Source organism: Triturus cristatus, chromosome 1_2, assembly GCF_964204655.1.
Source record: "Triturus cristatus chromosome 1_2, aTriCri1.1, whole genome shotgun sequence".
Classification (NCBI taxonomy): domain Eukaryota; kingdom Metazoa; phylum Chordata; class Amphibia; order Caudata; family Salamandridae; genus Triturus; species Triturus cristatus.
The window spans coordinates 334,184,301-334,210,998 of NC_140580.1; the positions used below are offsets into that span (position 1 = coordinate 334,184,301).

The 26,698-nt window shown below is 43.6% G+C and overlaps 1 protein-coding gene across 5 annotated transcripts in view; it reads left to right on the top strand.

The window, feature by feature from the left end:
• The window catches only part of EPHB2 (EPH receptor B2), a 776,297-nt gene that overhangs the window by 287,340 nt on the left and 462,259 nt on the right, over positions 1-26,698 (top strand). For all 5 annotated transcript variants that reach the window (XM_085603935.1, XM_085603938.1, XM_085603939.1 and 2 more), the window contains exon 2: positions 1,083-1,147. In XM_085603935.1, the coding sequence (XP_085460061.1) occupies positions 1,083-1,147 (65 nt within the window). The remainder of the gene's footprint in view (positions 1-1,082; positions 1,148-26,698) is intronic.

Genomic DNA, 26,698 nt, shown 5'->3' on the forward strand with positions numbered 1-26,698 from the left:
TCAATACACTTTTCTGATATTTGAAGAGACGTTGTCTTATTTTACATAATGTTTTTTGTATGATTTACAAAGCAAAGATTTTCACAGCCCACCTCTAGTTCTGAGCATAAAAATGAGAGCCAGCAGACACTACCAGAAAGCACCCGCACAAACTGAGCAATGGATGGGGCCCCCAAGAAAACAAGGAGTGGTACTGAGGACTAACCCTGGGCGTAGTTCGCGAAGTAGCACTTCGCGAAGCTACGCAAAGTGCAGTTCGCACTACGCGAGCTACGCGTAGCACTTCGGGAACTGCGTAGTACCTTGTTCGCACTGTGCCAGATGTCGTTTTTAATGATTGCACAGTGCGGACAAGCAACCGGCACTGTGCAATCATTGAAAATGGCATCTTGCACAGTGCGAGCTGTAGTTTTCTGCTGCTCGAGTAGATTTTTACTCGAGCGGCAGCTTTCTCAATGCGAACTGGTAGTTTCTCATCGCGAGCGGTCGCGAGCATACACGACCACTCGCAATGAGAAACCTGACCTCCTCGCGTTGGGAATCTCGCCGGGAGGTTTATTTTCCATGCTCGCGATCGCCAACTTGATGTTGCTGATCGCGAACAAGGAAAAAGTCTCGCCGGGATGTAATTTTGCTTGCTCGCGGTCGCCAACTTGACGTTGAGGACCGCGAGCAAGCAAAAAAGGACCGCAGCACTACGCAACACTACGCTACGTGTGTTCGCACTGTGCAACGTGCAGTTCGCGTAGTGCGAAGTAGCGCGAACTTCGCAAACTACGCGAGCGTAGCGTAGTGCTTTGCCCAGGCTTACTGAGGACCCGAGGTGGGGATGGGTGGAAGCTCTGCCTCTACCAGCCAGTAAAGAAGCATTATTGTCCATAGGCTATGTGTGTACAAGGATGGGCCTGAACCTGGTCATTAACCTTCATCAATTAACCATGTCCTTTTTCATCTTGATTAAGAGTTGAAGTGATGATAACTAACGGAGTAGATATTGCCCGCCTGACCCTACTGATGATATGAAAAAGTGGACCTGATTTTATAAGGAAACTAACACCCTATTTTTGTATATTTTTCTACAGAAACGTTGATGGATTCCACAACAGCAACAGCAGAACTGGGCTGGACGGTACATCCGCCGTCGGGGGTGAGTGATTTTGCTGAGTATTTTTGCGTCCACCCTTTCCTTTTACTGTGTGCTTGCCAGAAGCCTCACAGCGGGTTAGCTAGCGCCTATGCTAGATCGAGACTGTACTGGCTCCAAATCCCAGATCCGCCTAAAAAAACGAATGTAACCCAGATGTGTTGGGACCAGCCGCTGTCCCTCGATGGGGTTTGCTTTCGAACTTTATGCGCCAAAGTACTTAACCATCAGTTTCTCACACATTGACAGCCGTGGAAGTAAAGCCGATTTACATGTAAGGTTTCCACCGTTATAAAAACAGCACTATCCATCTCAGTAGGTGTACTTTGGATGTGAGAGGAACTTGGCAACAGATATAGCAAGAACAATTGGCACTGCATCTCCTCCCCCCACTTATATTCCTTAAATGATCATGTCCTGCACTACTAAAAAATGGCACCAGCTAACATTTTGCATTTCCTTCCTTCATATTGCATCTGTATTTGTGAAGCACAAACCTAGTTGAAGAGCAGCTGAGCAGAGGACATAGTGAGGAGTGTTGGGGGACAATACACAATCATGTAAATCACTTGGAAATGTACAGCTTTGAATTATACATCTATGTTCCATATTTACACTTCCATTTGCCATATGTATATTTTAAGGGCCCGACAGATTGCATGATTTGCCCAGAAGCACACAATTTCCAGTCAAGTGCCCAGACCGGTATTTGAACCCATCTTGCCCAGTTCCTCAGTTAGTAGTTTTGATGCTAGACCACACCTTGTTCTACGTATGCATCATCCTGCCACCCAGATTCATGCAAGAAACAGAGCATTTTCTGACCCTGCAGTGGCATGGTTGGAAAATCTTGTTCACATTGTCTCTGCATTCATGAAATGTAGGCATCACCCTGGGCAGAGCAGCAATATGTGTCACACCCAACCGTTCAATAAGGGACGTTGAGACGCATTTGTTTTTGGAAAAGCCATAAGGCTTCCTGGACACCCTTCCCTTGAAAGCACAATGAAGCATCCCACAGCGTAAATCTCTATACTATAACCTATGAAGAGGGTAGCCATGACTGATAATTCCTTTGATTTTCCAATAGTTCCAGTAGACATGACCACACAACAGGGCTCCATTTTAGGGTAAGTGGGATGTGCATGAAACCTCCCTTGCTGTTCTAGACTTTTCACAAGGATGGGTGTGACCCACATGTTCAAATATTGGGAAATGACAACTCTGCTTTGAATTTCGGAGAACAAGCCATAGGATGAATTTATGTCATAAATTGTATAGTCTTTAAAATGATGAGCCCCTGGCTTTCTTATGAGAAATGCTTTTGCTGCCATTTTTGAATGCAATGTCTTATTAAAAAATAACTGTGTGCAGGAAAAATTCTATGGCTGCAGACTAAGTGCTGAAACCGTTCATAAAAATAAATACCGGAAGTAGTTTGATGAAATGACTGGCAAAGAAGAGTTTGTTGCAATTATTTGGCAGTTTACTGTATCCTGGCTCCTCCATCGCTTGAGACACCAGGGTCAGTGTTTTTATTCCTGGAAAGTTGGCAGTTGTCCAGTGAAGGCCAGTGGTGTACAGGGACGCGACTTTTTGTAAGTATGGAGTGACCTGATTGGTTGCTTTGCTACTTTGAGCCGGAGGCCAATGATAAAGTGACTGTCAATCAGACTCCTTCTCATTTGAATACCACTTTAGACTATCTCCTGCTTCTTATCATGTGAAAGACGATGGCCCAGCCCTGAGTGGAAAATTATAGACATGGTACCAAGAAAATTAGCAAAACATCTTTCATTATTTTAAGTTGAAGCCTGAAGAGGCCTTAAAAAAGTGAAAAATGAAGATGTTTCTTTCAATTTCACACAGGCTGGCTGAGAAGGCCAATTTCCCCCCTCCCCCAGTGTGCGCCTGGACTCGCGCCAAGAACTCCTTTCACACAAATGCTGAAACTTACTTGGCATGTGAAAAGAATCCATCAAGGGAGGCCTCCATCAGAGAGATTAAAAACTCTGTCAGACAAAACACCCCCACTCCTGCGCTTGCTCCCTCATAACAAAAAAGTGTTCGACAGAGGCCCGCGCTGACACAGGCCGCCATTTTCCCTCGTCCTGTCTTCGTTGGTGGATTATGGACTCCCAGAGGCCTCCTCTGTCTCGCTAGGCCCGACCCTTCGCACTTTGATCGAAGAAGAGAGGTTGCCTAAAAAAATGAGTGCTCTTCAATAGGTGGGGTCAGGCTTTTCTTTTTTTCGGTATTCAGCAGCCTTTGAGTTGGAAATTCTCCATATGCAAACCATAAAAACTTCCCTTCCTACTCCCCTCCCTTACACCCTGCCTTCCCACTCTGCTAATGAGGCCCGGGGCCTGCTGTAGGCTGTCTGAATGTATTATTTTGTTTTTCTTTTGAGTTCTTGGCATGTTAATTAGGAAGAATACAGAAAGGGAGAGTGCTCTAATTAAGCTCCACGACGCGGGGAAGACTGTGGCAAGGGGGTGACTTTCTTGTAGTAGAAAAAAGGCCCATTAAGTGGCAAATTTAAGGGATTAGTTCAGCCGAGAGGCCTGTGGTTTTAGCAGCTCCCAAGTTAGGTCTGCCCAGAGAGCAGTACCCTACCCCCTCACCACTATTCTACTGCGCCACATACTTCCCCAATGTTTGAGGCCTCCTTTCCCCATGACTGGCCCCGAAACACAAAATAGGGAAGAAACCATGACGACAGTGTTTGACCATAAGGGGACCTATTCCATCATGGCTCCCATGCCAACATGGGAGTGGGCATGTATAGTCTGTAGCCACAAGGTCCTTTGTCTGCTGAATTTCTAATAACGCCCCCAAAGGGAATGCTGTTTGCGCTCAGCCAGTGGCATAGCAAAGTTACAGTTAGCTTAAATAAAAGAAGGAAGAACTTTTGATTGGTCAATTATACACAGAAGTAATTGAGGGTGTGTGGCCCCATTACACCCAAGTCACTGATGCCACCCTTCACCCTCATTCTTTCCTCTACGTCCTTAACTTCTCCTTGCTGGTCGCACTTCCATTTCCCACTGAAGCCCATCCTGCGCGATCATTCATGTGGAGTGTCCATGCAGAAACCCGGATGTAATCATTCCTACATGAAAATTGAGATTGTATCAGTGGCCTGGTTGGAACATCTAATCAAGACTTCATTGCAGTATCTGCTGTGATATTTTTGCACATTTATTTTTAAAGAAATTAGTGTATCACTTGTTAGTCTAGTTCAGTGATCCTCAAAGTAAGGCTGCATGTGGCCCTCCTGACCTCTACATGCGGCCCCCTGGGCAGCAGCAGCACTGGGCTACTGTTTACTCGACTCAGCCCTAACATGAAGAAAAATGTTAAATATACAGCAAGAACTTATTTAAAGATTAATTGGAGTTAGGGAAAGGCAGTAACTAGGCCCTTAACTTTAGGAACACCTACATATAAAGACGATAGTCTTCTCAAACTTCAAAGAGCATTTTTTATTGACCTGTAGAACTATTTCATGTTAGTAAATCAAATTATAGCTGTGCATTTAGAAGTATTTTTTTTTAAGTGTTGTTTTTCAAACATGAATTAAGAAACATTCATGCTGTCCCTCCCCACCCTGACAACAATGCTATTAGTGATTACATCCAAGCACAGAAGATGATTTTGAACAGCACCCGTCCTTAAGTCATGCATTTCAAGTTCCTCTTATATGATAATGAAGAAAAAGAGGGGAAATTAAAATAAAACAATTGCCCACGGTCACACAATTTGGTCAAGTAGAGAGGCCGGGATTCATCCCAGGTGTGGTATGCTATGTTCTTTATTGTTTTACTGTATCTTTAATTTACCAGAATGTTATGCTTAGAACCTGCTTATGTCATTTGGTTGTTCTGTTCTAGTTAGGCAGTTGCTGTCTGGCTCCTGCTCCTGTCACTGCTTTTGCCGTGGGCTCTGTTACTTGATATGACTACTGTTACTCTTCTAAGAAAATAGTAGTCAGGATTTATTACAGCGTCTCATGGAATTATTGGCGTTCCCCTCCTCCACATATTGGTACCAGGAGTGGGGTAAAGAACATTTTCGCCTCTCTACGCTTATCTACTTTCCGCCCGGGAGCCCACCGGGCTGCTGTTGTTCTATTATTGGATTTCGGATGACCCCTACAAAGATTTCCTGAGGTGGGTCATATCTATATTTTGAAACTCCTGTTGCACTTAAGATTTCTTTCCGTTAGAGCGCGCGCCCTTTTCAAAAAGTGCTCACCTGGCTTGCCGGTGCCGCTCCTGCCTCGTTCCATGTTGCTTCAGATCTGGAACTTCTCTGCCCACGCGTTCCGTCTGCCGCTCTGCCTGCTGTCACTGAAGAAATGTTATGCGATGCATGCCGGGTAGACGCATTGACGTCAGATGTACTACGGCGGCCATCTTGGATCGGTCTGAAACGACGGCAATAGGTCCTACTTTCAGGTATTACTTGTGCATTGTGCGACACTACGTTCGGTGATTCGCACACCATTTCCTACTAATGAAAAGTACTTACTAAGCCATCAGCTGTTGCTTGTACTTGCATCGTGCAACACTACGTTCGGTGACTCGCACACCATTTTCTGCTAACAGCAAGTATTTATCACTGTTTATTGCTGTAACACAATCGGTGATTCGCACACCTTATCTGACCATCGGCACTTACTTACCACTTAACGTGTGACACCAGTATTCATGACTTTCATACAATCTCTTCATTTTATTCACTTGCTGTTTTATGGACTCACTACGGTTATAACAGTGTTCACCTTCCTGTTTTTTTTTCCTTATCTGGCAGTTAGTTAATGTTTCACATTTTCAATTTTAATATTTTTTTTAAATTCAAATCTGTACCATTGTGTGACACTGTTCTACTAGCACTAATTCTAGTTACATTTATATTTTGTTCAACATTCCCATAACTTTCTTTGTTCATAATGGTGTCCAGCCAAGGAGTCATACAGCCGGCACCTTTCTTGTCAAAACCAGGAAAGCCTGATTTAAAGTGGGCTGAATGGTTAAGCGACTTTGAAAATTACCTCACGGTCATTGACTCTGATGGTTGCTCTCCTTCAAGGAAATTAGCTTTGCTAGTCAATCACCTGGGCACAGCTGGTCACAGAGTTTTTGACAATCTACCACGCTATCCATCCCCTACATCTGAAGATACTGTGTGGAATGTGTTTATCATAGCTAAACTACGCATGGCCAAACAGTATTCGGACTCCACAAGTGTCTTATTAGAGAGGTTTAATTTCGCCATGTGTAAGAAATCTTCTGAGGAGTCTGTGGAAGATTATGTAGCAACTTTGAGAGTTTTAGCTGAGAAGTGTGAATTTGGTCCCATTGTAGATACTTACATAAGGGATCAGTGTGTCTTCTATTGTCACTCTAAGAAGATACAAGAGCGTCTTCTCACCTCACGTAATCCCACTTTGGCTGAAACAATTGACATTGCTAAAAGTATTGAAAGATCGGTTGTTACATCTAAAGTTTTACCTGACCATGCTAAGCAAACTATGCTTCTTCCCACTCAGTCTACAGCTTCTTCCAATGTTAGTATGATTTCTGATGACAATACTGTTTGTGCCATAAATACCAAATCTACTTTCAACAGAAGGCTTTACAAGAATCAACCGCCTAGAGGCCAATTGGTTTGTTTTTGGTGTGGTTCAAGGAACCACATAGGAAACAATCCAAGCTGTCCCGCTTTAGGGAAAAAATGTGCTAAATGTAAGAAATTTGGACACTTTCAGGGAGTATGTAGGAGTGGTATGAGAATACTACATCATCAAGTGGAGTTAAAATTTCAAGCATTTCTTTGGACGCTCCCGATGTCCATGATTGTACTTCTCAATTTGCCAATATTGTAGTCACAGTCGATATCCCTGAATGTTCAGACAAACCCGTCAAAGGACCATTAGTTGATATTTGCATTGATGGTAGAATCATTTTCTGGAGCGCCTGTTACTATTCTAGCAGATAAAACATTTTACACATTTTGGTCTAAAGATGCACCGCTGTTTACTCCTGATATCAACCCCAAAGCCTTCGGAGAACAAGACATTGATCTTCTGGGTTATTTTTTGGACATATTGGAGTGTCTGGGTAGATCTATTAAGACAAAAATGTATATAGCCATTAAAGGAAGGGACATCATTGGTTGGAAGGACCTTGCCCACCTTGGTATCATATTACGTCCTGGACAAGATCCTCCAATTATTTTAGGTGATCTGCCTTCAAGCATTCTACATGTCAGTCAACAAGATTCAATGGTTGAAGACCTTGTGAAGTCTTTTCCTAATGTATTCAAAAATTCTGTTGGCACTGTCAAAGGTTACGAACACACTACTATGTTAAAGGAAAATGCTGTTCCTATAATACATAAAGTTAGACCTGTACCTCTTAGCATCAGAGAGGATTTAAAGTCTCTGCTTAATGATCTCCAAACGGAAGGCATCATTTCTCCAATAGTTTCATCTGAATGGATTTCTCCTGTCGTTTTACGGAAAAAAAAGACTGGGGACTTGAGGCTATGTGTGGATTTAAGATCTCTCTAGTGGATTGCCACCCACTACCTCTCATACATGAAATGTTAGCTAATGTTGGGAAGTATAAGTTCTTTTCCACTATAGACTTACACTCCGCCTACCACCAAATTCAACTTTCCCCAAACTGTCAAGCACTCACTGCTTTTGTAACTCCTTTTGGAGCTTTCAAATACTTGAGGCTACCTTTTGGCCTCGCGTCAGCTGCGAGTGTTTTTCAGAAACTAATGGACAGTTTGTTTGGTGACCTTTCCCAGGTGCAAGCATTTCAAGATGATATCTTAATCCACACAGAAACCAAGGAGGAACACATACAAATTCTTCATAAAGTTCTAAATACTTTACAAGACAGAGTTATGACTGTAAAGGTTAATAAATGTAAACTACTAGTCACTGAAGTTGTGTATCTTGGCCACACTATTTCGAGTGAAGGCATCAAACCTAAATTTTGCAATGTAGAAGCTATACGCAGTGCCCCTCCTCCGAATGACAAAGATGCTTTACGCTCCTTTCTGGGGCTCTGCGAATACTATGCCAGGTTTGTACCAGGTTATGCACAATTGGTCCAACCTCTAAGATGCCTGCTCAAGAAGGGCATTAAATTTGAATGGAATGACACACTTTCTAATACAGTTGAGAAAACCAAAATTTTAGTTATCAATGCCCCTGTGTTGCATCCATTTGTTGCTAATGCCAGGTCTTTCATATCTGTAGATGCTAGTCAAAAGGGCCTTGGTGCAGTTTTTGGCCAATGGGTTGATGGCAAAGAGAACACCATTGCCTTTGCCTCTCTTGCCCTTACACCCACTGAATGCAACTACAGCACGATTGAACGGGAGGCTCTTGCCATAGTCTGGGCATTTCAAACATTCAAAACATACATTTTGGAGAACTCAGTGTGAGATATTTACTGATCACAAATCTCAAGTTTCTTTATTGTCTGGTAATGTTTTGGGAAAATCTTCAGCAAGGCTGGTTAGGTTACTCTCCACATTACAGGAATATAACCTCATCACAAAATACATTCAAGGGGGTAAAAACATTCGTGCTGATTGCCACCCTCGCATTCCTCTCCCTGATTGCAGTGAAGGTGAAAATGATGTTCACAAAGATTGTGTGGTTGGTCTAGTAGATGCTGTTTCAATGTCCAATGGCAGCATCTCACAGGATGAATAGGCATCTGCCATGGCACTTGATGAGACTCTCAAAAAGGTGGAAGGTTTCGTTATGAGTAAATGGCCTCCTAATAAAAATTTGAGCAACAATGTGAAGTGTTTTGCACAAATTAGTGAAGAATTGTCTTTTGAAAATGGAGTTTGCGTGAGGAATGGTTTGTTTGTACCTCCCACTTCCCTCAGAGAGAAGATCATCAATATTGCTCATGAAGGCCACCTAGGTATCTCTGCCACCTGCAAAAAATTAAAAGACATCTATTGGTGGCCAGGCCTAGACAGACAAGTAGCTCTTTTCATAGACAATTGCCCTAGTTGTGTTGTTTCCGACAAACAGTGGAAAACCAACCACAAGCCTTTACAAAAGGTATTGTCTGGTTGCAATTGATTACCATTCCAAATGGATATATTATTCATTTGTACAAGCAGCCAACTCTTCTACTGTTTCTTTTCTTCAAAATATTTTCAAGATTGAAGGTACTCCTAATTGTGTTGTCACTGACAATGGCCAACCTTTCCTTTCCCATCAAGCCACCAGTTTCTTGGACAGTTCTGAGCTAAAACATTGTCAAGTGGCACTGTATAGTCCTTCTTCCAATGGGCTCGTTGAGAGGGCCAATCGGTTCCTTAAAGAAGGAGTTCAAACCGCTATTGCAGCTAATCTTGATGTTGGTGTTTTTTACAAACTAAAGTTTGGGCTTATTTAACAACACCTCATTTGACTACTGGTGTTACACCTTTCAAGGCTCTCAGGGGAAGGGAAGCTACATCTAAGCTCATGCCAAAATGGTTCACTGACTTGGCTGTAGGTACAGCTTTACATCACAAAAGAAACACATTAGCTGATCCCCAAATGATCAAAACTAGAGTTTCTGAAAAACAATCTTTACAAAAGAAATTCTATGATGGTTTTTCCACATCTCTTGGCCCTGACATTAAAACTAATGATTGGGTACTCATAAAAAAACCTTATAAAGTTTGCAAGGGCCAATCTAAGTTCACACTTCCTGTTCGGGTTGTCAGAGTCACCAAACCTTCTGTTCTTTTAGAAAACAGAGGTTGGGGGAATAAAAACAATGTTGTAAACCTCACTGACAATCAAGTTAGTATATTTAACAAAGTTTATGCTAACAGGTCTAACGAAGATGATTCTGATTTTACTTTTGGACCTGGATTTGACATCATAAACTTTCCTAATTCTGCTAATGTTAACTATGATTCTGTTTTAATTGCTTCCCCTAGTACTTCTAAACTTGGCTCACCTATTCATTCTGGTGCTTCGCCAGTTGTTGCACCCGCACGAGATCAACGTGTTTGTACAATGGCAGTCAAATTTCCTGATTATGTAATGTACTACTTTTTTTTGCGTTATATGGGGGGAGTGTATGTGGTATGCTATGTTCTTTATTGTTTTACTGTATCTTTAATTTACCAGAATGTTATGCTTAGATCCTGCTTATGTCATTAAGTTGTTCTGTTCTAGTTAGGCAGTTGCTGTCTGGCTCCTGCTCCTGTCACTGCTTTTGCCGTGGGCTCCGTTACTTGATATGACTACTGTTACTCTCCTAATAAAATAGTAGTCAGGATTTACTACAGCGTCTCCTGGAATTATTGGCATTCCCCTCCTCCACACCAGGTTTCTGGTTCACATTACATAATATCATTCATCCACTAAATATACATGCTTTGCTTCTCCTACACCGACTTTATACCCCCGCCGGCATCAGTGTAGCCCTCAGTCACACCAATGACCAAACTTTGCGGCACCCAGGGAAAATGTTTGTGAGTACCCATGGTCTAGTTCTTCAAGGGCCTGAAGGAATTATGTGGAAACGTTGTATTCTGCACTTTTCTCTGGGAAATCTGATGAATCTGCTATTAAATTGCAGGTACAGAAGTTATGCGAGTCACAAACAAAATTGATGGTCTCAGCGTTTAGTTAAGAAATATCTATGCCTCCTCTTCCGAGTGAGATACTGTTCCCAGTGCAAAATAAAACACATTCAAGAACTTGGTTGTACTAAATGGAAATGGATGTGAGTGATTCTTTACGCAGTCGTACAGGAGCAACACACATATTTTCATAGACTGTAAATGTTTCATGGTTCTTTAAAAAGATGTAGACAGACTTAAGAGACCCAGGCAATCATTCCAAGTCCTGAGCAGAATCCAGAGGTAAAATCCAAAAACCATAATGACGGTGCCTCTCATGTTTTGGGCTGTTAAGGTTACCCTGCAACAATAATATGCATTAAAAGCATAAAGCAATTATTTTTAAAGTGATAAATAGATAGATAGCTAATCTATCTATTTACCTATCTATCTATCTATCTATCTATCTAGATATATCTATATACATACATATATATAGACAGGCAGACAGGAAGGTAGGTAGATGGATGGATGGGCGGATGGACAGTCCAAGATGGGATTAGGCACTCACTCCAGCTGAGATTTGATCTTTCGTGTTTATACCATCAGCAGTGCTACTTCCATGCCAGCCGCATCAGCACATTTTTGGCGGTGCTTGTTTGCCTTGATCACGACCACGGCAATGTGATCAACGCAGAGTATCACAGTCGAAAGGTATTCATGGTCGCCAGGAGCGTCCAGATGTATCCGTTCTGGGATCAGCGCATATAGGGAGGGTCTTCTGTTCTCCTTCGGGGCGAGTGAGAGGGAGAGAGTGGATGTCACACAGGTAGTCTAGTCCAGGTTTATACAAAATGGTGCTCTTTCATTATTAGTTCTTCCAAACAACATACAGATGCAAAAACCTTTGTATAAAAAGTGCAAAAAACGTGTTAATCTAATTGTAGTCTATACAGTGGAAGGTAAACTCTATACCGGGCAGCAGCAGCAGAGCATTGTCGATTAGAGTTGGAGCTACCACTACGATGTATATGTACATAAATACATACATAAATGTATATGTATATATATGCAAAAAGAAGCAGAGAACTCTGGGTAGTTCTCAAGTTTAAGTGGAAAACAGCTCCTAAATAGAGTACTCTCAAAACCAGCGACACTCTACATTTGCTCACCTCAAATGAATGTGTATATATATATATATATATATATATATATATATATATATATATATATATACCCCTGTTTTAGTAAGCTGCACAAATCATAACGCAAGGTTGTAATGTGACAGATTGCCAGTGATGCTATGTGCAAGGTCCTGATAAGTGCATAACGTACGAGTGAATTATGATTTTTCGAAGTTACTATAACAGCATAGTTCAGTGGTTTTTAGGTTTTGCTCTGAAATCGTAAAATCACTTTTAGCTGTTGTTTTGTCTGTGAGTTTCTGAGGATTTTGTAAACAAACACGGTCTATTTTGTGCCACCAAAAACCATCAGCTTCCACCTGCTGATAATTGCCCAAGCAGACCACCGCATTAAGTGTAATAATTTTTTCCAAAGTTGATGAACCCCTTCCGCACATTATTCCCCATTTCAATCCCCCCCTGTAGATCGCGTGCTGGAACACTAATGCAAATGCATTTGTACCTAGATGGGTATGCCCTGATTCGACCAATGGTGTCTTAAAGAAGCTGTCTGTTCTGTTCTTTAAAAAATCTGTTGTGGCCTTTTGAAACCAATGATAAATTAGTAATCTCCTTTCGTAGGAAAGACTATTTCCGCACACAAAAATAATCATAACATATTAATGAACCTCTAATAAAAAGCAAAGCTACAATTCTGTAAGAAATTAAAGACATAAAAGATCTAGAAACAACACTGATATTTATTGTGAAGACTTTATAGGATGGAGCTCTGGGTGATTAAAGCGCACTTGTGAATGTCTTCTGGGATTGGAACACCAGGCAGCAGCATGAAAGCCTCGCCTTGCAAAGCTCTCGCCCTCCAACTGTCTCTGCCGGTCCCCTGACTCTTCACTGCTCTGTTGAAAGAGGGATGGCAGGCGCCGCACCTGCCTGTGCTCGAAGGCGCCAAATTTACAGTTACCGCACTCCACTGGAAATCCGCCATCTTGGGATGGGAAGAAGGGGTTTTTGAAATTCCATTCCCCTGAGCACAACTGATATCAAAACAAAAATATAATCAATGCACCAGATGCATACATATTTGTAGGAAAACATACCTAAAAAAGTAAGTCAATAGTTTTTTGAGAAATTGGGAATGTTAAAATGGAGTCCTTCTCTAGAAACAAGGAAATGCGTGGCATAAACTATGAAGTATATATTTGATTTCATGAGCAGAAACTTGGCCCGTATTCAGTCAAAATTGATAGATTTTGTGGGGACATTGTTACATATATACATTTATGATCGGACGAACACCTAAAGAATACAAGCATTGGCAAAACCAATAGGTCTCACCTATACAAGAGCTATTGGCTTTGGCAATGTGGTTTTGTCATGTTGTACACCAGTGCGGCTGCTGTTCAGCATGGCTGAAAGTTAGTGGCGTGGAGTGTCTTAGAGTGGAGAGTGGGGAAGAGAGTACCATAGACTAAACTTGCTGGAGTAAAGTGTGGTAGAGGGAGTAGAGTGTTATATAGTTGAGTAGAAGGGAGTAGAGTTCAGTGGTTCGGTGGCAGAAAGTGTCATAGAATGCAGTGTCATAGAGTGCACTGGTGTAAAGTGGAGTGGTGTGGAATAGGGTGGAGTGGTTGGAGTGGATTGAGGTAGTGGGGTGGATTAGACTGGAGTAGATTGGGGTGGATTGGATTGGGGTAGAGTCCATTGGATCGAGTGGAGTGGGGTGGATTGGAGTTGGATGAGGTGGATTGGATTGGGGTGGGTTAGATTGGTTTAGGGTGGATTGGATTAGAGTAGGGTGGTTTCGAGTGGGGTGAAATAGATTAGAAGGTAAGGGGATGGATTGGACTGGATTGAATTGAGATGGATTGGACTGAAGTGGGATGGACTGGATTTGAGTGGAGTGGATTTCAGTGTGGTGGTTTGGATGGATTGGATTGAATGGTGAGAACTGAACTGGGTGGGGTGGATTGGATTGGGGCAGAGTGGGGTGAACTGGAATACGGTGGGGTGGATTGGACTACAGTGGAGTTGGGTGAATTGGAGTGGCGTGGACTGGATGGCGTGGATTAGATTGGAGTGGGGTGGGGTGGGGTGTTATGGAGTGGGGTGTATTGAGGTGGGGTTACCTTGAGTGGAATGGGTTGGCTTTAGTAGGGTGGACTGGAGTGGGGTGGACTGGAATGGGGTGGAATGGAGTGGGGTGAATGGGAGTGAGGTGGATTGGATTGAAAAGAGGTGGATTAGAGTGGGGTGAGGTGGATTGGAGTGGATTGGATTTGGCTGGAATGGGGTGGATATGTGTGGATGGATTGGATTGCTGTAGGATGGATTGGATTGGATTGGATTGAATTGGAGTGGGTGGATTGCATTGGGGTGAGGTTGATTGAATTGGGATGAGGTGGATTGGATTGGAGAGGGGTGGATTGTTTTGGATTGAAGTGGGGCAGATTGGAGTGGGGCAGATTGTTTTGAATTAGAGTGGGGCTGATTAGAGTGTTTCGCCTTGTTTTGAATTGAAGTGGGGCAGACTGGAGTGGGGCGGATTGTTTTGGATTGGAGTGGGACAGATTGTTTTGGGTTGGAGTGATGCAGATTGGTGTGAGGCAGATTGTAGTTGGGAAAATGGTTTTGGATTGGAGTAGGGTGGATTGAATTGTAGTGGAGTGGATTGGGGAGGGAGTGAATTGGATTGAGGTGAGGTGGATTGGATCAAAGTGGGGTAGACTGGATTGGGGTGAATTGGATTGGGGTGGATTTGAGTTGGGTGGGGTGGATGGTGGTCTATTGGAATTAGATGAATTGGGATGGAGTTAATCGGTGGGGGTGAGGTGGGTTGGATTGGAGTGGGTGCAGATTGGAGTGGGGCGAAATGGAGTGGGGAAGATTGTTTTGGACTGAAGTGGAGCAGATTGGGGTGCGGTGGGTCGGAGTGGGCAGATTATTTTGTATTGAAGTGGGGTGGATTGGAGTGGGGCAGATTTTTCTGAACTGGAGTGGGTCAGATTGTTTTGAATTGATGTGGGGCAGCTTGGAGTGAGGCAGCTAGTTTGGGATTGGAGTGGGGCAGATTGTTTTGTGTTGGATTGGGGCATTTTGGAATGGGGCAGATTGTTTTGGATTGGAGTGGGGCAGATTGTTTTGGATTGGAGTGGGGTACATTGGAGTTCGGTAGATTGGAGTGGGGTAAATTGTTTGGGACTGGAGTGGGGCACATTGGAGTAGGAATACGGTTTTAGATTGGAGTGCGGCAGATTAGAGCGGGGCAGATTGTTTTAGATTGGAATGCGGCAGTTTGGAGTTGGGCAGATTTTTTTGGATTGGAGTGGGGCAGATTGTTTTGGGTTGGAGTACGGTATATTGGAGTGGGGCAGATTGATTTGGAATGGGGCAGATTGTTTTGCATTGGAGTGACGTGAATTGGAGTGGGGCAAATTGGACTGGGGTGAGTTGGGAGGATTGGAGTGTGGTGGTTTGGAGTGGTTTGGACTGGAGTGGGGATGGATTGGGTTGAGTGGAGTGGATCGGGATGAGTGGGGTGGATTGGTGTGTGGTGAGTTGTGGATTGCCGTGGATTGCAGTGGGGTGGATTGGGTGTACTGCACTAGTATGTGTTCAAGCATCATTTTAGAAATGACACATAAGAAAAAAAATATGACTTTGCAATACCATAATCCTAATCTGTTGGGAACAGTACCCATGATCAAAAACAAAAGAAAACACGAGAGCAACATGAGAAAAGAAGATTTACCAAAATTAAGAAAGTTAACTATAGAAATAAATAAAAATCATTGCAATTTTGTTTGTCCTACTGGGCACGTTTTTGCCTGGTACAGCCTTCTGTTTACAGGGTGCTAAAAGTTTAAAAGAACAAAATAGTACCTCAATCACGCTGGGAGCAGCGGACGGGCACTGAGTAAGTTGAATCAATCAGTGCTTGGTCTCTGCTCCACAGAGAGGAACAACAAGCATTGGCATAGCCTATAGGTCTCGCCTTTGGGACCTTATAAGTGTTTAGCCATGCAACACTTGCATAACTAAATACTTATAAGGTCCCAAAAGCAGACCTATTGGCTATGCCAAGCGGCCGCAAAAGTGAAAGTAATCGCGGTAAAGCGCAGCGCGCACACCCGCACACATGCACTGTAGCTCTAGGCTGGCCTGGTAGCACTTTTTGGAGCTCTCTCAATAAGTCTCGCCAGACCAGCGCATGCGCTGGGTCAGGCGAGACCTAAAAATGATGTTAGGCCTGCCTAGACGAATTACGAGGCTGTAAAGGAGAGTGCCACACAAGCCAACAAATAGTAATCAACGGGCGGTCTCCAAACCCTTTTCTGTAATCAAGAGTGTCTTGCAAGCGAGACGCATGCGCTAGCCCATGCTCTCGCAGGCTTGACCTTAAAAAAGAACCGGTCACACGGAACACTCATGGATGTAAATTCTGCCTTAATTCTGCCTTCCTGTTGGGCCTTAGCTCCAAGGGGAAACAGGCCCTCATTTCGTGCAAGGGTCAACAGGCCTCTGTACCAAAAAAGCATTGCCCACCTCCGCCTGTCTTTCTCATCATGTATGGATCTGTGGCAAAATCACACACAGGGGAGTCTGAGGCCGAATGAATCACCCCGTCCTGGATTGACATGCTTTTCATCTATTGTAAGTAGAAATGCGCAGAGGCTCCATTCCATTGACTTGCCCATTCCGCTTAAAGCTCTTGGGATATGACTTATACAAAAGCTGTGAGGTGTTAATTCTAGCACCAAGAGCTGAACATGAATAACACTTGCTCATGGCTTGTGCTCGCACTTACCAGCAGTTTGTAATGGTACGCGTGAACACAAACTTGGAACAATGGGCAAATAACATCTGAAACAGTGAAAATACTGTTAGACGTTAGTTGCCCTCATTTTTTACGGCAATGTAAATGTAGGGGTGTGTGAAATTCATGTAATTTCCTTTTGTGTAACTGTGCAAAGTTTTTGAAAAATTACGCAAAATTATATGAAATGCTTTTCTTCCATTTCGTAACTAAAATTAGCACAAAAAATAAAAACAGTCACTGGCATTCTGTTTGCTCTCACAATAGCATTTTCACTCTAAAGGACCTGAAATTACACGACGTGCCATGATGTAATAGTTTCGGAAATGGCGTAATGCAAAATGGCAGAAATTACACAAGTTTGAGTCGTGTAATGAAAGTTGTGCCTGGGTCTGTAGAAAAGAGGATGCAAAACTTGAAGAAGCGGCTGCCACAGATATTGTCTGGATGTTGGAGTTTTTGAAATTGTTGTAAATTTTTAATTCACTCTTGAACAGAACAGCGAAGAGGAGAATTTTCATTTAAAGAATATGCATTTTTGATTAATTCATATTAGCTTACAGTATGTCTGTACCAGGAAAGGATGGTATCCCCTTAGCTATAACAGAAGAAATATGTGGAGGGAGTAAATTTAACGTGATTGGTGGGTCATTTTGGCAAACGTGAGAATGATAATGACGGTTGTAGAGGACATACCACAAACTGGGCACCTTGTAGGCACTTTTATAGTCTGTGGGTCTAAAGCACCAAAAAAACCTGAATTTAAAAACATGCACCTACATTTTCAAATTTTAATACTTCCGCAACTGATTCGCAAATTATTTTAGTATTTGCTAAACCCGACATTTTCTGCCCCTTCCTGGACTCATGTGTACTTTAATGACCCTCATTCACATTTCATGAGTGTTTTGCAGAAAATGAGTTACCACTCATTCCCGCTTCAAGTCTCGGCTTGGTCTCTAAGCTTTAACTCCTCTATCATTTTCTCCTCACAGACCCACCTCACATCCAGCCTACTTTGAAACTCCTATGGTCAGACTTTTTGTAGTATTTGTTTTCCTACTTGTCACTGTATGTTCTTGAATAAAAGTCATTTTCACAACTCAGTTCACTGTAAATACAGATATGTGATCAATGCTGCGTGGTGGCCGAAATGCATGATGAGCTGTCAATAAAAAATTCTATTTGGGAGGCCTATTGAGTAAGCGTTCATCCTTGGCTTTGCTGAACCTTTAAAATGTTGTCTGGGGGCTCCTCTAGTCCGTCCGTCCGTCCATCCGTCCATCCGTCCATCCATCCGTCCATCCATCCGTCCATCCGTCCATCCATCCATCCATCCGTCCATCCATCCATCCACCCATCCATCCATAGTCAATGACCAAATAGACATATTTAGATTTTCTTTACTACACTAGTGAAACAACTACATTTTCCTCTAGGCCAGACCTAAGCAGACAGAAAATGTTTGCCAGCTGTGTGGTTAACTAGGGTGTCCTGTGTTGCTACAGATTTTGGTGTGTACGATTATCTGTTACTCGGGCATATTACACCAGTGGCTGTTCAGAGATAGTGGCAAGAGTAAAACTAGAAGTTTCCGTGACTTCCAGTTGTTTCACAATTTATAATCTGAAGCTAATGTGGGGACTGTTTATGTCAAAGCATGCAAATTAGGTTGAAGGTGAATATGGCAGTTGCTTTTATCTCTCTGCTTAGTGCGTAAGTATAAATGTTTATGTTCTCGTGCTGCTAAATAGTCACAATTCGTGCACACAGCAGAGGTGTGGCGCAGTGGCCAGAGCAGCTGACTCAGGATCGCAGGGCTCACGGTTCGATCTCCGGTGCCGGCGGCAGCTCAGCTCAGCACTATGTGACTCTTGGCAATAGCTCATTTAATCTCCCCGTCAGCCCCCACCGCCTTGAAACCTTAAGGGGTGAAAAGTTTGCACTTTGCAAATATGTGTATATTTATTAAACCAATAGACAGTCACGCTGACAAAGATGAGTATTTTAACAACCTACAGCATGAGGGACTATATTACATCTCAAAAGTGTTTTGAGTCATCATGCACTCATATGTTTATCTCATGGATGCTATACTTAAGTAAACATCTTTTTTACTGCAGCAGGCTTGGATGATAAAGTATTAGTAAGGGCCTAAAATGAAAGCCAAACCTATCGGCTTTGCCACTGCTTGTTCTCAGCTGGAAGAGTGAGTTCCTAACTTGAAATCCTTTGGCAGACACAATGCTGTAAGTGCTCCCCTCCCAGAGGGGCTTTCAGTGGTGGACAGCTACTTTCAGTGCATTAAGCCTGAGTCTGGGAAGCAGGTGGCCCTCCTCTTGCATTGCTGTCATTCCCCAGCGGGCCCATCCCAGGGACGTCAGTTGAAGTTGTTGATTGGTTGACGGTTTTCAGTTACATATGCTGGTAGTCTGGTTGAAAGAATGCGTCAGTTCCAGGCTTTCTACGTTTCCGTTGACCGCCTGGGCTTGGAGAAACAACGCTGTGACTTAGAGCCACCAAGAAAAATCAAGTAATAATGGTAGGAACCAGACTTTATTTTTACCTATTTCAGTACCAGATTACCACAACTTTGCCTAACACATGGATGGTATTAAATGTGTGTGTGTGTATATATATATATATATATCAAAATCCAAACGCTGTCTCCCTCTTCCACATGGCGAGGAAGAAAGCACAAGGACACCAACTCGTGCTTCGAAGATTTTAATGAGCATTCACACCCACATAGCACGCCATTACGCGTTTCGGCCACAAGATGGCCTTGATCTATATATGTTCAAGGCCACTTGTGATGGCCAAAACGCGTCATATCGCCATGTTTTTGTAAATAAGTTCTTTTATTTCTGAAGCACATATATTTGGAGTCTGTGTCCCTTTCGGTGTAAGGAGTTGCATCTGGGATTGATTTTCAATATATATATATATATATATATATATATATAGATATAGATATAGATATAGATATAGATATATAGATATAGATATATATGTTATATATAGATATATATGTAAAGAAATGTAAACAAATTTAGTTCACTAGGCATCCAAGCTATAGCTGAATATCAAGAAGCAGGGTCACAACACCCTCGACTCACTTTCAGTGTAGGGAACGGATGATTTCAGAATCCTGTTGCCATTCACAGGATCATGGTGGTGAAAAGGCCCTGTGTACTTTCAGATCCTGGTCCCTGCTACCAACCCAACAAGAATTCAATATGAAGGCCCGCCACCCTGATCCTTCATTGGAAGGTGAGGCAGAAGATACATGGAGGAAGAGCCACAAAGGGTTAAAGTGCAAAACTCTTGAGCAAAGTGCCCAAAGCAATCGTCAATATCCAAACTGCCGAGGAGTTAGGAGAGATTTAAACCCTTGTTTTGAAGACAAGCTTTCCATCTTCTGACACAGTACTTCTAGGACGTACATCAACTGCCTTCACCAGCCACTTTGGAATTTATATACATTCAGATCCCTTTCTATGGTTCTGAAAACCAAGGACATCATTTTCTGGTCCTGTAGAAGTGCCCAGATCTTGGCACTAGGGGATAGATATGCTATTGTTCCTGAGACTAGATCCAAGATGGCAGGTGTTGAACTCTAGCTAATTTTTTGGGTCTGCTGTTGGGTAGTGTTTTATGTCTGTAGACAGTTATGGATGAAGTAAGTAGTGGCAAGCAGGGGTCAGTCTTTGCGAGCTTTGGTAATGGAGCAAATTAGGGTAGCTCTACCACCACTGGATGAAGCCGTAGACGCAGATCCAGGCTTGAATGGGCCATCTGGTCTCCACTAGAGCAGAGCCGGCCTTTATAATAACCCGGTATTTGTAAAGCGCAAACTAATCACCCCTAAGGGTCTCAAGGTGCTGGGGGCCGTCGGGGAGAATAAGTGAGCTATGACCCAGAGTCACATAGTGCTGGGCTGAGCTGCCGCTGATCGAACCGTGAGCCACGTGCTCCGAAGTCAGTCGCCCTGGCCGCTGTGCCACACCTCTCCCTCGCTGCAACACATCTTTGGTTAGGTGAACCCGTACTAACATCTACATCTGTTTCCGCTGGCACTCCTGGTTGGGGAATAGACGCAGGCCTTGTCCTGTTGGGCTTTCAGTACCTCACCATTCATGAAACACAAAAGCTTCAGCTATTCTCAGATTGGGACTTGTGTCGGTAATGTCACTCTTGCTTGTGCATCCACTTAACCCGCGTCTACCCTCAGCTACCAAGCAAGTGGCTGCTTCCTTCCCGCTCCGCTGTCCCTCCGAGGTTTCTCTCGCTTTGAAGTGGTTGCATTAAGGATGGAGAACCAACATCTACAGTAAAAACAGCAGCACAATGTCTACTAATTTGCAGGCCTTATAGTGCTGCCAAGGGTTGCATTAGCATGGAGATCAGCCGATGAATAGATGAATGAGCAAGTCGGTGCCAAGTGTTCTCTGGGTGATGCTACATGCCAGTACATATCGCCACCTTCTATGGCCTTGGGAAGAGTTGTGGGTTTTAATGATGCAGAGATGCAATAATGCGCAGTGTTTATGTTGTTGTTTTAGGATCACAGATCCCAGCGATGGGGGTGAGTCTTAAAAAATGACCTCGCCTGAGCAGCTGTACAAAAGCTGTGATTTTCACACTCAAACAACTGATGTTATTTCACCCAACCATGAGCTATGGGCACCGTATCATGAAGGGCTGTGCCGGGTCAGAGCCGAGGGCCTGTTTTACGCACCTGCAGTCTGTAAAGTCAATTCATTTAGCCCAATATTTCTCTTTGTTAGGCCTTGATTTTCAGACAGTGCTGCTAGGAAACAGTGAGTAGGGTTTTCCTCTTTCTGCTTCTGAATGATGTTGTCCAAGGTGATGCACTAACTTTGAAAAATATTGGGGCATATTTACAACATCGCTTTTTTGGACGCTCCGGTGGCACAATGTCCTGCTTCATATTTACAAAGTGGCGTTAAGCCACTTTGGGTGGCTTTTTTTTTGTTTTTGTTGCAGAGTTTTATATAGCGCGAACTTGACCCGAATCCAATCAGGTATCAGAGCGCTTTACATAGCACCAGTTACGTTACATGAGGACACACATTCATATTTTTGTTAGGCACGGGGAGATTAAGTGATTTGCCCAGAATCACAGGATGTTCGGCGTCACTACCGAGACTCGAACCCAGTTCCCCAGGTCCAAGGTCGAGCGCCTTAGCCGTTAGGCCAACTCCTCTGTAAATAACGTCCCCTTTCATACAGGTACCTGCGTGAAAGGGGCGTGCAACGGGCGCTGCTGTGGGTGTTACACTGCAACCCTTATTGTTTTTTGATGCTGCCCCAGATTTACAAGGCTCTGTAAATCTGAGGCAGCGCCAAAAACTAACGCCATTGAAAAGCTGGTGCAACGGGGAGAAATACTTTCATTTCTCCTTGTATTTGCTCTTTCTGTGTGCTGCAGCACACATAGAAAGAGCAAATCGTCTTTAAAGATTGATTATGTGCAGGAAGTGTCCATTAATTCACATAAACAATTATTCCCTGCCCCACAGACACCCTCGTGCAAGGGTGCCTGCGTTGGGGTTAGACAGATTATTTTACTGCCATCGCAAGGGAAATCACAGGAGTGGCCGTATTCTTGTAAATTTGGCGCATCCCTGCATTATTTAAATGATGCTGCACGGCGCTGCAAAATCGCTCGCAGCGCTGCACTATTTCCTCGTAAATATACCACATTGGGTTAATGAATTTACTTTTCACACCGCCAGCGCATAAAAACAAGCGCTGGGCATTGCGCTGAGCCAGCGCAGGTCATCAGATTGCTCTAACTTCTCTGGCAAATCTGCCACTTGACTGAAGTTCCCGCTGTTTTAAGTGACTCACATGGGTAGGATTATATCCCTCATCATGGAGGTGTGGGTGGTCTGGCCACTGTAAGCATTGGGAAAGCCCACAGAGTTGTACCTTTGTTGATATTCTGAAATACCTGCACTGCTGTTTCCATTCTAACTGCACTTCAAGCTTACATATAAAAATAGGTCTAAGTGGTGCAGTTAGTGGGGAAAGTGGCCCAAAATGTATCCATGTGTACACCATAATGGGAGAAAATATGAAGGAGTTACACATGCTTCAAATTATAACTTGGTGACCATGGATTGTCTGCAAAGCGGCCAATCTAAAGATCAAGAGGTAGGGAGTCAGGCGTATGCCTGGAAATCAAAGGCAGTCATCGAATCTCTGTGAAGGACATGCCAGGATTTGAGAATTCCAGAAAAATGAAAAATCCTAATGTAGTCTTTCTGAGTCAAGTCCCATACCCCAGAGACTGCGGTTGAGGAAAGTGCAGGAGCAAGTTCACCTGCCAGGACACAGACCTTCTCCCACTACTGTGGATCTCAAAGTCAAATAACTGAGCTGGTTCTATGAATTATTCTAATTAGTACAAAGTACTTAGTTTGAATCAAAACTAGTTTGAATGGGCATTTTTTTTAAAATCATTTGGTTCGAATTCAAATGTAGTTTGACATAAAACTGGAAGTTTATGGGGCCCCGATCTGCCTGCTCTTTCATAATGCTCTTCCCCTCTACCCCACCTTGCACCGTTGTACTACTGAATATCGACCCCCAGAATATCGCGATACAAGTATATTGAGGGTAGAATATCGAAGGACAAAATATCAAGAGGTAAAGTGCATGTAGGGAAGTATAGATTTACCATTCGTGACTCCACATCTATGTACCTTGAGGATATATGTAACACAAAGCAGTTAGGTATAGAAAATCTAGACTTACCTGTCCATATTTTTTGAAAATATTTTGTCCATATTTATTTTTCGATATTTTCTTCTCGATATTGTGTCCTATTGATATTTTTGGGTCGATATTCGGGGTCAGGGCCGGACTGGCCGGACCGTGCATCGGGCGTTTCCCGGGGGAGGCTGGAGGGTTGGGGTGCAGGTTCTGCAAGCAGTGGGGGTAGGGCCCGACTGGCCTTAGCGGGCTTCGGGCATTTTCCCGATAGACTGGAAGGTTGGGGGCTACTTTTGTTACTGGGGGCCAGTTTTGGAGCGGTGCTGCAATATCGGCCCCCAGTAACAAAAGGAGCAGTGCACACTTCTCCGTTTTGTTACTTGGGGTCGGTTCTGCAGCAGTATGGACCCCCAGTAACAAAAGCAGCAAGCATTTCCAGCCTCCCAGGGCCAGTCTGGGGCTGATCCGAGAAAATTGCCAGGGCGGCTTTGGCTTCCCAGTCCGGCCCTGTTCAGGGTGCATGCCCCCTTGTACAGTGCTAGAGCTAATTTCTGACTCCTCCAACAACTCGAGCCCTCACAGGATAAAAGTCCTACTGGAGCAATAATGAAAGGCTTGGATAATAAGCCCAAGTGGGGTGTTGGCCTGGGGAGCTGACAGTTAGGGTTAAAGGTTGGGGTTTGTTTGACTGCATCGCACTTCCCTCCCTCCCCTAAGTGCCCTTTTTTGTGTTTACCCCATTGTTGTCCCATGAGCGATTGCAGAATCTGGAAATAAAACATCCAAAAAGACCAATTTCTCCTGTAATCAAACTTTGGCAACCAAATCAGCCTAAAATGCAAAATACATTTCACCCAGGAAAATTAGGGCACTTGAATTTTTGGTCCTTGGAGGAGAGCAGTGTAGCTGACATATTTGCATTTGGCACGTGTGTGTTTAACTGTTTGGGTCATGTTTTGAGGGCTAACAATTTGTGCTACTGAGACTATTAGCGTTAGGCCATGACAGTGGAATAGATTCTTTTTTCTGAGTTGCAGAAGTGGATCAAGGCATACAAATAAGTATTAAGCTTCTCCAACAGTAGCAGCACCAGCCCATTTCTTTCTGAAACCAGATACCAAGTAAACCAAGATACCTTGAATCCTGATTGGGGTTCATCAGTGAAGTGACGCTCCAGCCTCTTGGCGCTGTGAGCCAACTGTCAATGTTGGGACAAATCACCCCTGCCTTTGTCTACTCAAACCAACATTAAAAAAAGGGGCAAAATGTCTTGAGAATCAATCTAGGCAGTTCACTTGTATTTTATATATAGATATTTTTTTCAAGATACACATATGTGGAATTAAGAATAATAAGCATGTACTTACCTATACGTACCTTCACAAAATTGTGGTAGTGGATGATCTGGCTACAAAATGTTTTACGAGAATATTTAAAACGCGATATTTTGGTGGAACACCAACCATGTTTTTTTGTGAACACAACTCTTTTGTCCTCAAGCATACTTGTTTTTTTCTTCGGGCGTTCAAACGGGTTTTCTCATGTAGTCCTAACGAAGACATGCTTCATGTAAGTAGAATGGAACCGCATGGAATGGTTAAGGGGCACAGGCTAGTTGGACCAGGTATTGCAAAGGTACTTAGTTGTGTGGAGTGACATTCTTCTTGGAGCCACTATTTTTAATTTGACAAAAACATTTTCCCATAGCATGAAGCTCAGCTCAGCGGGTTGGAGGACCTCTGAGTCCTGTCTCTCTTCCCTCTACACTTGTGCGTGGAGTTTGTACCTCTGAGAGCGCCTTGAGTTAATCCGCAGCCTCTGAGTGCTTGATCCTGCAGAGCTGGCCAGCGGATGTCTCACATATATATGATTCCACAGGGGAAAACTGTAGCTTTTTCAGCCATTTTTTTGCTCTGAGCATTAACTCGCTGACTGGCCATCTCCCCACAGACAACAGAACCTCGTTGCTGGTTGGACAGTGTTAGCCTCACCGCTGTCCTGTAAACTGCAGCTGTCCTTTTGTTGCCTGTCAATAACCAGACTACTGTTCTGTTTTTTCTTCCGCAGTAAGAGCCTATGAGCTGTCTGGGGACTGGTGCTCAAAAGGCAGTGCTTTGGTGACCTTTCTGGGATCTGATGTGGCAGTGTGTGGCTTGTCCTGGGAGTCCCAGGCCGAAGCTGTGCACAACACCGGAAAAGGCTGATTGAATTCAGCAAGAGAAGGGTCTTTCAAATGACTCTTATCTCAGACACTGGCTAGCTACAAGGGCTGATGTTTGCATTTGCAGCATAAACCATAGGCAAGCTCTCACTGTGCCTTTCAGTTGTTTATCTAGCAAGTTATGTGACTTATGTACAGTGCCACACAACACTTTCTGGCAATTTCAAAGTGTTTGATTGAACAACAGATTACAATAAAAGATAAAGGGAAAGTTTCAGAATCCAGCCTGCTGTTGTCAGCTGATCCTTATCCAACATTCCTCAGTTGCTCCCCTTAACATAAAAAGCATTGGCAAAATCAATACGGCTTGCCTTAGGTGAGAGGTATTGGTTTTGCCAATGTCTTTTAGCCCTTTTGTACAGCAGTGTGGCTGCTGTTCAGCATGGCTAAAAGTTTGTGGTGTGGTATGGCGTGGCGTGTAGTAGAGTAGAGTGTCATAGAGTGGGATGGGGTAGAGGAGAGTGAAGTGGAGTGGAGAAGAGTGGTGTGGAATGGAGTGGGGTAGAGTAGAGTGGCATTGTATACAGTAGAGTGGTTTAGAATAGAGTGGCATAGAGTAGATTGGTGTAGAGTAGAGTTGCAAAGAGCAGAGTGGTGACAAGTAGAGTGGTGTGGGGTTTAGTAAAGTGGAGTGGTGTAGAGTAGAGTGCAGAAAGTAGAGTGACTGGAGTGGCATAAAGTGGAGTGGCATAGAGTAGAGTGGTGTGGAGTACAGTGGCATAGATGAAGAGGCGTGGAGTGGAGTGGCATAGAGTAGAGTAGATTGGTGTAGAGTAGATTGGATAGGCATGGAGTGGCATGGCGTAGAGTGTAAGGCCATTGAGCGGAGTGGTATAGAGCGGAGTAGAGTAGAGCAGAGGTGTTGTATGGAGTGGCGTAGGATAGAATAGAGTGGTATGGAATAGAGTGACTTAGATCACAGTGGCATAGATGGAGTGCCATAGAGTGGATTGCTGTACAGTGTCGTTTATGTAAAGTGGAGTGGAGTGGAGTGGCGTAGCGTAGAGTGGCATGGAGGGGTG